Source organism: Arabidopsis lyrata (genome assembly GCF_000004255.2).
Source record: "Arabidopsis lyrata subsp. lyrata unplaced genomic scaffold ARALYscaffold_2, whole genome shotgun sequence".
In the NCBI taxonomy this organism is placed as follows: Eukaryota; Viridiplantae; Streptophyta; class Magnoliopsida; order Brassicales; family Brassicaceae; genus Arabidopsis; species Arabidopsis lyrata.
The window spans coordinates 3,783,897-3,797,136 of record NW_003302554.1 but is presented as its reverse complement, the minus strand read 5'-3'; the positions used below and the strand labels follow the sequence as shown (position 1 = coordinate 3,797,136).

The 13,240-nt window shown below is 41.2% G+C and overlaps 2 protein-coding genes across 2 annotated transcripts; one reads left to right on the top strand and one right to left on the bottom strand.

Moving 5' to 3' along the window:
* Positions 1-5,557: 5,557 nt before the first annotated feature.
* LOC9322734 (F-box protein At1g59680) lies at positions 5,558-6,486 on the top strand. Its single transcript, XM_021034663.1, has one exon. It carries the CDS (start codon positions 5,663-5,665, stop codon positions 6,428-6,430), a length of 768 nt encoding a protein of 255 aa, XP_020890322.1. The 5' UTR covers positions 5,558-5,662; the 3' UTR covers positions 6,431-6,486.
* Positions 6,487-8,314: 1,828 nt separating this feature from the next.
* LOC110230785 (F-box protein At5g18160) lies at positions 8,315-9,557 on the bottom strand. Its single transcript, XM_021034676.1, is given in 3 exon segments — positions 8,315-8,652; positions 8,655-8,684; positions 8,764-9,557. Coding segments are annotated over 3 exon segments (429 nt in total). The 5' UTR covers positions 8,896-9,557; the 3' UTR covers positions 8,315-8,385.
* Positions 9,558-13,240: the final 3,683 nt, after the last annotated feature.

The window sequence follows — 13,240 nt, the reverse complement described above, 5'->3', positions numbered from 1 at the left end:
GCGTATTGCGTTAGATTCAAAAGGAAAATTAGGATTCATTGATGGTTCCTTAACTCGTCCTGCTGAATCTGATAAAAATTTTAGCATCTGGTCTAGATGTAACAGTATGATTAAGTCATGGCTTTTGAATTCGGTATCATCGGAGATCTATCGGAGCATTTTACGTATGAAAGATGCTTCTGATATTTGGTGTGATCTTCACAGTCGTTTTCATATGAGTAATTTGCCAAGAACTTTCAATCTTACTCAAGAGATACAAGACTTGCGCCAAGGAGCCATGTCTTTGTCAGAGTACTACACCAAACTGAAGACCTTATGGGGAAATCTGGAAAGCACAGAAGAACCAGATGATCCGTGTGTTTGTGGCAAGGCTACTAGTCTGCAATTGAAGGCAGAGAGGGCTAAGATTGTTAAGTTTTTGGCAGGACTTAATGATTCTTATTCTATCATACGGAGACAAATCATCATGAAGAAGGTTCTCCCTACATTGGCTGAAGTCTATAACAAACTCGACCAAGATGATAGTCAAAAGGGTTTCTCCAATGTAGTTGCTCCACCTGCTGCTTTTCAAGTATCTGCTATTGAGTCTTCTGGTCAGGATCCCACTGTGTGTTATGTGCAAAGTGGACCAAACAAAGGAAGACCTATTTATTCCTTTTGTAACAGGGTGGGACATATAGCTTAGGTGATGCTATAAGAAGCATGGATTTCCTCCTGGATTCACACCTAAGGGAAAGACACCTGATAAGAATGTTAAACCCCGTCCCATTGCTGCTCAGGTTACTTTGGCTTCACCTTCTCCTGATTCTGAGAATAACAGTCTAGATGCAGTCATTGGTAATCTTAGTAAGGATTAGATTCAACAGTTCATCGCTCTGTTTAGTTCTCAGCTTCAACCTCAGTCAAGTTTTGGTTCTCCTGCAGCTAGTACATCTCAGACTGATAACACTGGTATCTCGTTTTCCTCTTCTACATATTGTTTCATTGGTATATTGACAGTATCCAGAAATACTATTTCCCCTAAGACATGGGTTATAGATTCTGGAGCAATACATCATGTCTCACATGATAGAAGCTTGTTTCTTACTCTGGATACTGCTATTGTTAGCTGTGTAAACTTGCCTACAGGACCTACTGTTAAAATTAGTGGTGTAGGAACCATTAGGATCAACAAACACATTTTGCTCCAGAATGTGTTATTTATCCCGGAATTCAGGCTAAATCTCATCAGTATTAGTTCTCTCACTACTGATCTTGGTTTCCGAGTGGTGTTTGATCCCTATTCTTGTGAAATTTAGGATCTTACCAAGGAGTTGACCATTGGAAAGGGTAGAAGAGTGGAAAATCTATATGTTTTGGATATTAAGGAGACAGAGATTTCAGTGAATGCAGTGGTGGATGTTAGTATGTGGCACAAGAGACTGGGGCATCCTTCATTCAGCAGATTGGATGTTATTTCTGAGTCTTTAGGCACTACTAGACATAAGAATAAGGGTTTAGCTTACTGCCATATTTGTCATTTGGCTAAGCAGAAGAAGTTATCTTATCATTCTCAGAATAATATTTGTAATACAAACTTGGAGTTATTACATATTGACATCTGGGGACCATTTTTAGTTGAATCTATTGATGGATATCGATATTTTTTAACTATAGTGGATGATCTTTCAAGAGCAACCTGGGTATATTTGCTGAGGAACAAGTCAGAGGTTCTTACAGTTTTTCCAGCTTTTATCACTCTTGTTGAGAATCAGTTTAATCTCAAAGTTAAATCAGTTAGGTCAGACAACGCACCTGAATTGAACTTCACAAGTTACTATCAAGATAAAGGTATACAGTCCTTCCATTCCTGTCCAGAGACACCTGAACAGAACTCAGTAGTTGAGAGGAAGCATCAACATATCTTGAATGTAGCTCGTGCTCTCATGTTTCAATCTCAAGTTTCTCTGCCTTTCTGGGGTGACTGTATCTTGACCGCAGTATTTCTTATTAACAGAACTCCATCTCAAGTTCTATCTAATAAGACTCCTTTTGAAGTTCTTACAGGGAAAGCACCTGCATATGATCAATTAAGGACTTTTGGTTGTCTTTGTTATGGATCAACATCTCCTAAACAGAGAACTAAGTTCCAAGAAAGATCTAAAGCTTGTGTGTTCTTGGGTTACCCTGCAGGCTACAAAGGATATAGGTTGATGGACTTGGAGAGCAATAAAATTTTCATTTCCAGAAACGTCATATTTCATGAAGATGTGTTTCCTCTGGCAAAAGATAAGAAGTCTGATCACTCTTTGGATTTCTTTACATCAATGTCCTAAGGTAAGCTCACTATACCATCACAAATTTCTCCATCTTCTATCTCTCCATCACAAATTTCTCCATTAAAACACTCCACCACTAGAGCCAAGAAAACTCCGGCTTATCTCAAAGATTTTCATTGTTACTCACTTAACTCTGATGTTCAATATCCCATTTCATCAACTCTTTCTTATTCTAAACTTTCACCTTCTCATCTCATATATATCAACAACATCACAAAAATTCCTATTCCCCATACTTATTCTGAGGCACAGGAATCCAAAGAGTGGTGTGATGCAGTTGATGCAGAGATTGGTGCGATGGAATCTACTGATACTTGGGAAGTTACAACATTGCCTCCGGGAAAGAAACCTGTAGGTTGTAAGTGGGTTTTCACAGTGAAATTCTTGGCAGATGGTAGTCTTGAGAGGTATAAGGCTCGCTTGGTTGCAAAGGGGTATACACAGAGAGAAGGAGTTGATTTTACAGAAACTTTTTCACCAGTTGCTAAGATGGCTACTATCAAGTTGTTACTCAAGGTGTCTGCTTCCAAGAAATGGTCATTAACACAACTTGATATCTCTAATGCTTTTCTCAATGGTGAATTAGAGGAGGAAATTTTTATGAAGCTTCCTGAGGGGTATGCAAAACGCAAAGGTATTTGTTTACCTCCTAATGCTGTTTGTAAGCTTAAGAAATCAATCTATGGGCTTAAACAGGCATCTAGGCAATGGTTTAAGAAGTTTTCCAGTTCATTATTGCATATGGGATTTGTTAAAGGCCATGGGGATCATACTTTGTTTGTGAAGAGTTGTGGTTCAGATTTTCTAGTAGTATTGGTTTATGTTGATGATATTGTCATTGCAAGTACCTCTGAAGCTTTGGCTGGTTCATTAACACAAAATTTGAAGCAACAGTTTAAACTAAGGGATCTAGGAGAGTTGAAATATTTTTTGGGGTTGGAGATAGCCCGAAATTCAGATGGTATTTCACTTTGTCAGCGTAAGTATGCATTGGAGTTATTGACTGCTATTGGTATGCTTGCGTGTAAGCCATCCTCTGTTCCAATGATCCCTAATGTTAAGTTGCTGAAGACTGATGGGGATTTATTGGGTGATAAAGAAGAATACAGACGTATTGTTGGTAAGCTGATGTACTTGACAATCACTAGACCTGATATTACATACGCAGTGAATAAGCTTTGTCAGTTTACATCTGCTCCTCAAACTGCTCATCTCGCGGCAGTTTACAAAGTTCTCCAGTACATAAAGGGGACTGTAGGTCAGGGTTTGTTTTACTCTGCTTCTCCTGACCTTACTTTGAAGGGTTTTGCTGACTCTGATTGGGCATCATGTCCTGATAGTAGACGCTCCACTACTGGTTTCTCCATGTTTGTTGGGGATTCTCTGATTTCTTGGCGTTCTAAGAAGCAACCCATTGTTTCTAGGTCCTCTGCTAAGGCTGAGTATCGAGCATTGGCATTGGCAACTTGTGAGATCATTTGGCTGCATCGTCTTCTTCAAGATTTACAAGTTAAGTCTCCTGCAGCTCCTATTCTTTTCTCTGATAGTACTTGCTGCAATCTACATTGCTACTAATCCAGTCTTCCACGAAAGAACGAAGCACATTGAGATTGATTATCACACTGTACGTGAAAGACTGGATGATGGTTCTTTAAAGCTACTTCATGTTAGAACAAAGGATCAAGTGGCTGATATCCTCACCAAGCCTTTGTTTCCTCATTCATTTGAACGTCTCAAATCCAAGATGCACATTCTCAACATTTTCCAATGCACATCTTGAGGGGGCATATTGGAGTGTATATGTGTATATTAATGTATTGGTTTAGTAGCTAGATTAGATCCGGTTAAGTAAACCGAGATTGAGCAATTGTATATAAACCTCTTGGAAAGATTCTTCCTAATCTTAATGAGAAAATTATCTTCATAATAACTTTTCTCTCAACGTTTCTCTTCCGCTAACAGTTCCTTGAGATTCGATCTCCAAGGAATCCGCAACGATGATGACTTCGTTGATCCATCTATTGAAGGACTGCAAAAATCCGGTTTGAAAATAAGGAATAAAGTGTTTAAGAAAAATTACGGTAACGGACTTCACCAGAAAATTGACCGAAGCCACATTGTCGAAATTGTAGTTCCGACATTGATAAATTGATGAGAGTAAAGAACACAAAAGTGTTGTGGAAGAATTATAATAGACTCTCATAAGAATAATTGCATAAAATACATTCTCTTATATAGAGATGAGATTTCCTAATCTAAGATAAATATAAATGTAAATAATATATTTAGAGATAATGGTAAATATCATAAACTAAGATATTAACAAATATCATGATCTTCTGGATCCTTCTCGATATTTATGATTTTCTTATTTTTGTGCTTTTCATCTCGACCGTCGATCTCGGTCGATCTCCAGTTCCCTCAATACCCTCCGGCAAGCTCATACGTGGTAACACATGTGAGATTGGACAAATCTTCAAAATAACGGCTTTTATACCTGGCCGTCGGGTCATCATCGACGTTTATACCCGATCGAAGGGTTCAAAGCGGCTACAATACCCAGCCGTTAGGTCATCGACGTTTATACCCGATCGTAGGGTTCAAAGCGGCTACAAAACCCAGCCGTTCGGTCATCGACGTTTATACCCGATCGTAGGGTTCAAGTAATAGAAAATAACACCCGCGATTGCGAGATTCAGATGTAGCTCGCGATGACGAGACTAAAAAAAAAAGCCAACTCACGAGGGCGAGTAGTTTAATCAAAAGGAGAAGTTAAACTCGCGAGGGCGAGAAAACATCATTGTTCCCGAAACAAATTTTTTTTTTTTTTTTTTTTTCTTTGCGGAAGCTAACGTAACGGATCCAAAATCCACAGAAAGGATCTTGGCTCTGATACCATGATAAATTGATGAGAATAAAGAACACAAAAGTGTTGTGGAAGAATTATAATAGCCTCTCATAAGAATAATTGTATAAAATACATTCTCTTATATAGAGATGAGATTTCCTAATCTAAGATAAATATAAATGTAAATAATATATTTAGAGATAATGGTAAATATCATAAACTAAGATATTAACAAATATCATGATCTTCTGGATCCTTCTCGATCTTTATGATTTCCTTATTCTTGTGCTTTTCATCTCGACCGTCGATCTCGGTCGATCTCCGGTTCCGAAAGAAGCAAATATTTGAACTTAACCAAGTTGAAATATATGATGTCTTTCACTGTGACGGATTATTGCTATGCGTTACCAAGGACCGCTGGAGACTCGTGGTATGGAACCCGTATTTGGGGCAAATCAGATGGATTCAAGCCAGAAAACAATTCAGCTCATGTGACATGTTTACTCTGGGATACGACAACAGTAACCGCAAAATCATGAGGTTTCCTTATGTTAATGTCAAAACAGCATGTCCATACTTAGAAATATATGATTTTAACTCTAATTCATGGAGGGTTGTTGAATTCAATCCCCCATGGTTTTTACATACCTGGGGCGTGTCTTTGAAGGGAAATACTTACTTTTTTGCTCAAGATTTACTAAAGACAGAGAATGATGTGAATGTTAAGTTTGAAAATTATTTACTCTGTTTTGATTTTACATCAGAGAAATTTGGACCGCATCTTCCTCTGCCGTTTCACTCTTATGATAATGAGGATGGGGCTGTGACTCTATCTTGTGTCAGACAAGAGCAACTTGCTTTGTTATATCAGAACAGCGAGACAGTTGAGTCATTAGAGATTTGGATTACGAATCAGATTGATCCCAATGCGGTGTCGTGGAGCATATTTTTGAAAGTGGATATCGAACCGCTTATTGGTTTTCCAAAAAACTTTGAACCTGCGAGCTTCTTCATTGACGAAGAGAAGAAAGTCGCTGTGGTTTCCGAAGACGAATATTTATATTTTACCAATGAGACCTGTCGCTACCAAACACTTTACATCATTGGAGAAGATGGATACTTCAAATCTTTCAAAATTAGATGCTCTGACTCACCTGAATTCTCTTCTTATGCTCCCAGTTTAGTGCACATACAAACCAACCAACAAGGCAAAAGGGAAAGAAAAAGGAAGAACAAAAGAAGAAAGAGGCAGATTACTTCTTAGTTCCATTTGCAATACTTTATTTGTTATGTACTTTTTGCATCATCTCCTGTTCTCATTCATTGGCTTTCATTCATGTCCTTTTGATTTTTGAACAATTATTATTTTGTTTTTGCTATTTATCATCTAACAGAGAATTCATATTTTGCATGTTATAGCCCTTTTTTTTTCAATTGTTCATGTCACCTTTTTCAATATCAAACTAATTATATATCACAATGCAGATTCGTCTTGATGTTCTTTGCGATTCTGCATCGGAATCCGTCTCCTTTTAGTTGTATGAAAAAAGAATTCCTTTTGTCAGTTGTTCATGTTACTTGTTCAACGTTTTGTTTGTTGATGTGGCATTCTCTATTTATTTTTGTGGAAACATCGTAGTTTTAGATTAACGTAGGAGTTCATGTGGAAGTAGAGAGATGTGTTGAGAGAATCATTAATTTAGTGTGTTTGTTTATAAAAGAAGCTTCATGATAAGATAGCTCTAGTTGCTTTTCTTCACTTACATGGTTCATAGTCTTTCTTTTCTATTGATGTGCTCTGGTGAATCACAAAGATACCCATGAATTTGTCAATCCCAATTTTGGCATTTGTAAGTTTTTCATTTTTGTTTGCCTTTTAATCAAGGCATTGAATGAAAACAGAGAGAATTCAGAGCTAAAGTAAGCCTTTTTATTTTTTGTCAAAACAGATAAAAACCCTTTGCCTTTTGGGTCGTTTAATTGCTATATGATGCATCAAATCTTGTAAACAGAAGTAATTCCTAGAAACTGGAAGCATTTTTGCATGACAATGGCCGTTGATTCACAAAGTAGGAAACGGCTTGTTTCCTCTGCTGAACCATTGACATGTAAATGTAAATGTTATTAATATTTTGAGTGAAAGATTGATTCAAACAATGGTTGTTGATTATGCAGTCTAATGTCAAAATATTAGGCTAAATATATAAGTAGGAATTTGGGCATATACTCACTTGACAATTGGCTTAGAATTCGGTATAGTGTTCAGATAAATCATAGAGGTAACCGTCTGCAAATCGTTCACATGGATTGCTCAATTGTTCATCTTTTTACCAAGAAAAAGTAAGTGGAAATGTGAAATATAAAATAACTATCTTTTTCAACTCATCTATGTCTTTGCCAGACTTCTTGATGATTATATTTGCAAAAAAACATAAAAACTTCGAGGATCAAAGGAGATTGTTGGTCAATAATTGAGTTTCTAACTATATTAAGGTTTTATGTATTAAGTCATGATTCATATTAAGGTAGTTATTTGTCAAGAGGCACAAGTAGGAAGAGACACAACTCATTGTGTTGTAGTGTCTGTTTCTTTTATATTTAAACTCATTTTCTCGTCATGTAAATAGCAACAAGTTTCAGTTTTCATAATTATGATCCTCTCTCTTTCGTCAAGTCTCTCTGTCTTTTAATTATCAAAGTTCTTCAATAAACCAACAGAGATGACATGTTAGCTCTTCTTCTTCTCTTACATTCAATTCTTAATTAGAATCGTTTATATTCTCTTCTCCATATCGTCAACTAACATTCATGCCATTGTTCTATGAGATTTAGTCGCTGGCATCATTTCATATATATGCAATAGTATGTAGAGGCACACAGATAAAGGATTGATCAGCTAAAGATCGATCATTAGAAAAATCAAAGACATAAAGAGCATCATATAAAACAAATGTAATCGAAAGGGAAAAAGAAAAACAAAGAAAACATTGATAAGCATTGACCGATGAAGGCACTTCACAAAAACATGAGATTCTCTATGTGATTTGACACGCTTCTTCTTCTCTTATCCGTATCGTCGTCAACTAACATTCATTCCATTGTTATTTATTCAGCTAGCAACTAACATAAAAAAATCAAAGACATATAGAGAATCATATCAAAAGAAAGTGTAATTGAAAGGGAAAATATTCATAAGCATTGAATGATGAAAACGCTACTTCAAAAAGACATGAGACTCTCGATGTGATTTGGGTAAACCTTTATGCTGTTAATATAGTCTTTACTAAATCCATAGCGGCTTCAAAATTCATCACCCACAATTCCTTCAAACGAGACTTCTCTAATACTGTTTCTCCTCGGATCGAAATATAGAATATTAAACGATTCAGACAACATCCATGGTGCAAAAAAAAGCTCACCAGCATTACTAACACCACAAAAGCGTGGCTCTTTGCGTCGTATTGGGTCCATTTCAGAAAGAGGCAAATCAAAGCAATTATGCGTCCATTCGTGTCTATCTCCATTCGTCAAAATCCATATATCAATAGAAGGGAAGTTAAGAGTCTCAACTAAGGCTAACCTTCCCTCATAAGTTACCATATGATAATTCGCACTAGAACGACCCTCTGGAAATTTTATCTGGTTGAACTTTTCAGTTCTAACATCTAAGCACATTATATTGTGTTCTAATAAACCATCCCCAACATCAACTGTTGCTCCATAGTACATGACTCCATTAATACATTCCCCACAACGTATAATAGATCGATGCCTAGGGACACCGTTGGTTATTATTCTACATGATGTTTTTCCTTGAGCTCCCAATGTAAGAATGCAAATCTTCGAGTCTCTAAGAACGCGTAGTACTATGTATTTTCCATCAATCTGATCATATCCCAAAATCCCTCCTAGGTAGTTGCTATTATTGTCTTTGGTCCCTTCAGGTTCAGGTAAAGTGAGGAACCGATTGACGGTAGGGTTCCAAATCACGAGCTGTTTAGTACCTTGCAATAAAATCAAGCCGCGCAAGTAATCAAAACGACGGTAGCAACCATAATTCGGTTTGTATGTTGGTAACTTCCCACGCAAGTAACAGGACTATTCTTGTGTAGCGAGAAAACGAACAGAATGTTGCCTATATAGAAGGCTAGCAGTACAGAAGGCCGCGATGCCAAGGACCGAGTTGGAAAGGAGTTGATGAAATCTTGACTGGTGGTGATCGCCGACCAGAGCTTAGAGACGGAGCGAAATCTCCCAACCGATTTAGCAGGAAGTCTTGAGAGTATCTCAGTGGTTAAGTCCACAGGAATATGGTCTGATTGAGATGAATCATTATCATGTAAGGATCTTGCCGATGAAGATTGTGTTCTTCTCTGGATTTTTCCCGTCTTCTCTTCTGTTGGGGTCGGATTTCACCCATCCTTTGAGACCGAGCCAAACTTCAACACCTCGGGTTATCCTGATAGTCAGCTCGGGTACCCTGCCAGTCAATCTGCTAGTCAGCTCGGGTACCCTGCCAGTCAATCTGCCAGTCAGCTCGGGTACCCTGCCAGTCAGTCTACCAGTCAGCTCGGGTACCCTGCCAGTCAATCTGCCAGTCAGCTCGGGTACCCTGCCAGTCAGTCTACCAGTCAGCTCGGGTATCTTGCCAGTCAGTCTGCCAGTCAGCTCGGGTACCCTGCCAGTCAGTCTGCCAGTCAGCTCGGGTACCCTGCCAGTCAGTCTGCCAGTCAGCTCGGGTACCCTGCCAGTCAGTCTGCCAGTCAGCTCGGGTACCCTGCCAGTCAGTCTGCCAGTCAGCTCGGGTACCCTGCCAGTCAGTCTGCCAGTCAGCTCGGGTACCCTGCCAGTCAGTCTGCCAGTCAGCTCGAGTACCCTGCCAGTCAGTCTACCAGTCAGCTCGGGTACCCTGCAAGTCAGTCTGCCAGTCAGCTCGGGTACCCTGCCAGTCAGTCTGCCAGTCAGCTCGGGTACCCTGCCAGTCAGTCTGCCAGTCAGCTCGGGTACCCTGCCAGTCAGTCTGCCAGTCAGCTCGGGTACCCTGCAAGTCAGTCTGCCAGTCAGCTCGGGTACCCTGCCAGTCAATCTGCCAGTTAGCTCGGGGTACACAGTCAGCTCGGGGTACACTGCCGAGCCTTATACTACAGTTACCCCGAGGCAAAGTCTCAGTGCTACCCGAGGTAAAATGTGTATTGTTCCCGAGGCGAAGTCTGCAAAGTCACCCGAGGCGAAGTCTTCAGTGTCACCCGAGGCAAAGTCTACAGACTGACCCGAGGCGAAATCTGCAAAGTCACCCGAGGCGAAGTCTTCAGTGTCACCCGAGGTGAAGTCATCAGAGTCACCCGAGGTGAAGTGTTCAGAGTCACCCGAGACAAAGACTTGGTTAAAAATTCACTTCCATAGAATCACTTCCGAATAGAACGGCATCATTTCCGAAAAAGAGGGATCATTTTCGAAATGCCCGGAAATGATAAGGGAGAATCTCGAAGAATCAACTCAAATCAGGAAAACTTCCGAAAACCCCAAAGAATAAGGAAACTATCCTAATCCGCGATATTCTAAGCGGACTTCAAGATAAATGGAAATCTTCCGAGAATATCGCTAGAGAGACGGTTTACCATCCCTATATAAGAAGACTCAAGGCTCTCACAGAAGGGAAAGGAATATCGCTCTAGAATTTACACTACGCAAAGCTCTCACAGCACAAACATCTTTTCTTTTACGATCAAACTCTTGTACGATCAAAACAACTCTTTTCCTAAATTACAATTGATTCTGTTGTTCTTTGAGAATTCACATTTATCGTATCCCTAAATTAAAACTCTAGACAAATCTCGATTGTGTTAGTTTCGACTTCCACAGTTTGGCGCCGTCTGTGGGGATTACTTTAGAATTCTCTTACCCTAAGACGCAGAACTCGATTACCGAAAAGGACGATGAACAAAGACGGTCGTCAGACACCACCAGCTGGAGGAGGGAACCCGAACCCTCCGAACCCTCAGAATCCTCAAGCCGATCCGACGATCATAGCGACTCTAGCCGAACTGAAAGACCTGATGGTTAAATTCCGGAAGAAAGCTGACGACCAAGAGAAAGCTAACAAAACCTTGGCGCAGCGAGTCGACGAAATCGCAACACGTGGGCAACAAAAAACCACGCGTTTCCAGACTCGGCCGCCACGAGCTCGGAGGGACTTGCCTGGCATCAACCCAACAAGACTCACGTTTGCGACGCCAACCGACAACACCAAAGTCGCAACCCGAGCCGACCCTGCCAGACGCGAGAACCAAGATGATCCCACCGAGCCAGACGCAGTGGACTTGACGGACGAGCCAGATGATCTGCAAGATGAGCGTACACGAGCCAGAGCTAACTCCGCCGAGCGAACAGATCTCACTGACGATGAAGAAACTGAGGAGAACATAAGATGGGCCGAAGAATCCGAAAGGGAGGACGAGCTCAGCAAGATCCGAGCCTCCCTAGCTAAGGCGGAAGCTGATATGAAGCTCGTCAAAACCCAGATACATAGCGTTTCATCCTCTGCACCAAACATCGACCGAATTTTAGAAGAATCTCGGAATACGCCCTTCACCAAAAGAATTTCCGAAACGACGATGTCCAATCTGGGGAAGTTCAAAATCGACTCCTACAACGGGTCAACCGACCCGAAGTGTCACATTAAATCTTTCGTGATATCCGTAGCCCGAGCCAGGTTCAAGCCCGGGGAGAAGAATGCAGGTCTATGCTTGCTGTTCGTGGAACACCTCAAAGGACCCGCATTAGAGTGGTTTTCTAGATTGGAACGAAACTCGATTGACAGTTTCGACGAGCTGTCGACATTATTCCTCAAATAATACTCTGTCCTCATCGACCTCGGAACCTCCGACGCGGATCTGTGGTCCCTATCTCAACAGCCCGCCGAACCGTTGAGAGATTTCCTCACAACCTTCAAATCGACGCTAGCCAAGTTCGAAGGAATTACAGATGTAGCCGCTCTTTCGGCTTTGAAGAAAGCTCTCTGGTACAAGTCAGAATTCAGGAAAGAGTTGAACCTGTCTAAACCGACAACAATTCGCGACGCGCTGCATCGAGCCTCGGATTTCGTCGCCCACGAATAAGAGATGGCGCTGCTAGCAAAGAGGCATGAGCCAACGAAACAGGCGCCCCGAGCCGAGAAAACCGAGAAAGCCCAAACAGGGCCGCAGAGCCAGAAGAAGCCGGATCAGAGTGAAACGTACACGCACCACGAGGGGAACGTTTTCTCAAGAGCCCACAACTATCAAGACGACGTAGGCCGTGGGCGAGGAAGAGATTCATTCACTTGGACAAGATGTCAACCCCCAGGCGACGAAAAAGAATACTGCGAGCATCACAAGACCATCGGGCATCACACTTCCAGATGCAGGAGTCTCGGAGCAATATTAGCGGCCAAATTTCTAGCCGGAGAGCTTGGGACGAACATAACCCTCAAAGACCTACAGCCAGAACAAGTTCAGCCCGAACAGGTGGACACAGCAAGGGGTCCCGAGCCAAGGGAGCCAGAGGCTCCGAAGAGAACCCGGAGAACACCCGACGAGGAGCGTGACGAAACACGACAAAGAATCCACACGATAATGGGAGGATCAGCGTTTTTCCCCGATACCGTAGCCGCGATCAAAGCCTATCAGAGACGAGCCGAAGCACCCAGCAACTGGTTAAGGCCATTCGACCAACCTAACGATGTAATCATGTTCGAAGAAAGTGAGACAAATGGGCTCGACATGCCTCATAACGACCCTCTGGTCATCACGCTTGCCATCGGAGATCACGACGTATCAAGGGTGTTGATCGACACCGGCAGCACTATTGACGTAATTTTCCGCGAGACGCTTCGGCAAATGAACATCAGCATGTCGCAAGTAAACCAGACTCCTAGGCCAGTACTTGGATTCTCTGGAGAAACCCTAATGACACTCGGAACTATTCAGATGCCAGTTCAGGCCAGTGGAATAACGAAGATAGATGATTTTTCTGTCACAGATCAGCTGACCATCTACAACGCCATTATGGGCACCCCATGGTTAAACCTAATGCG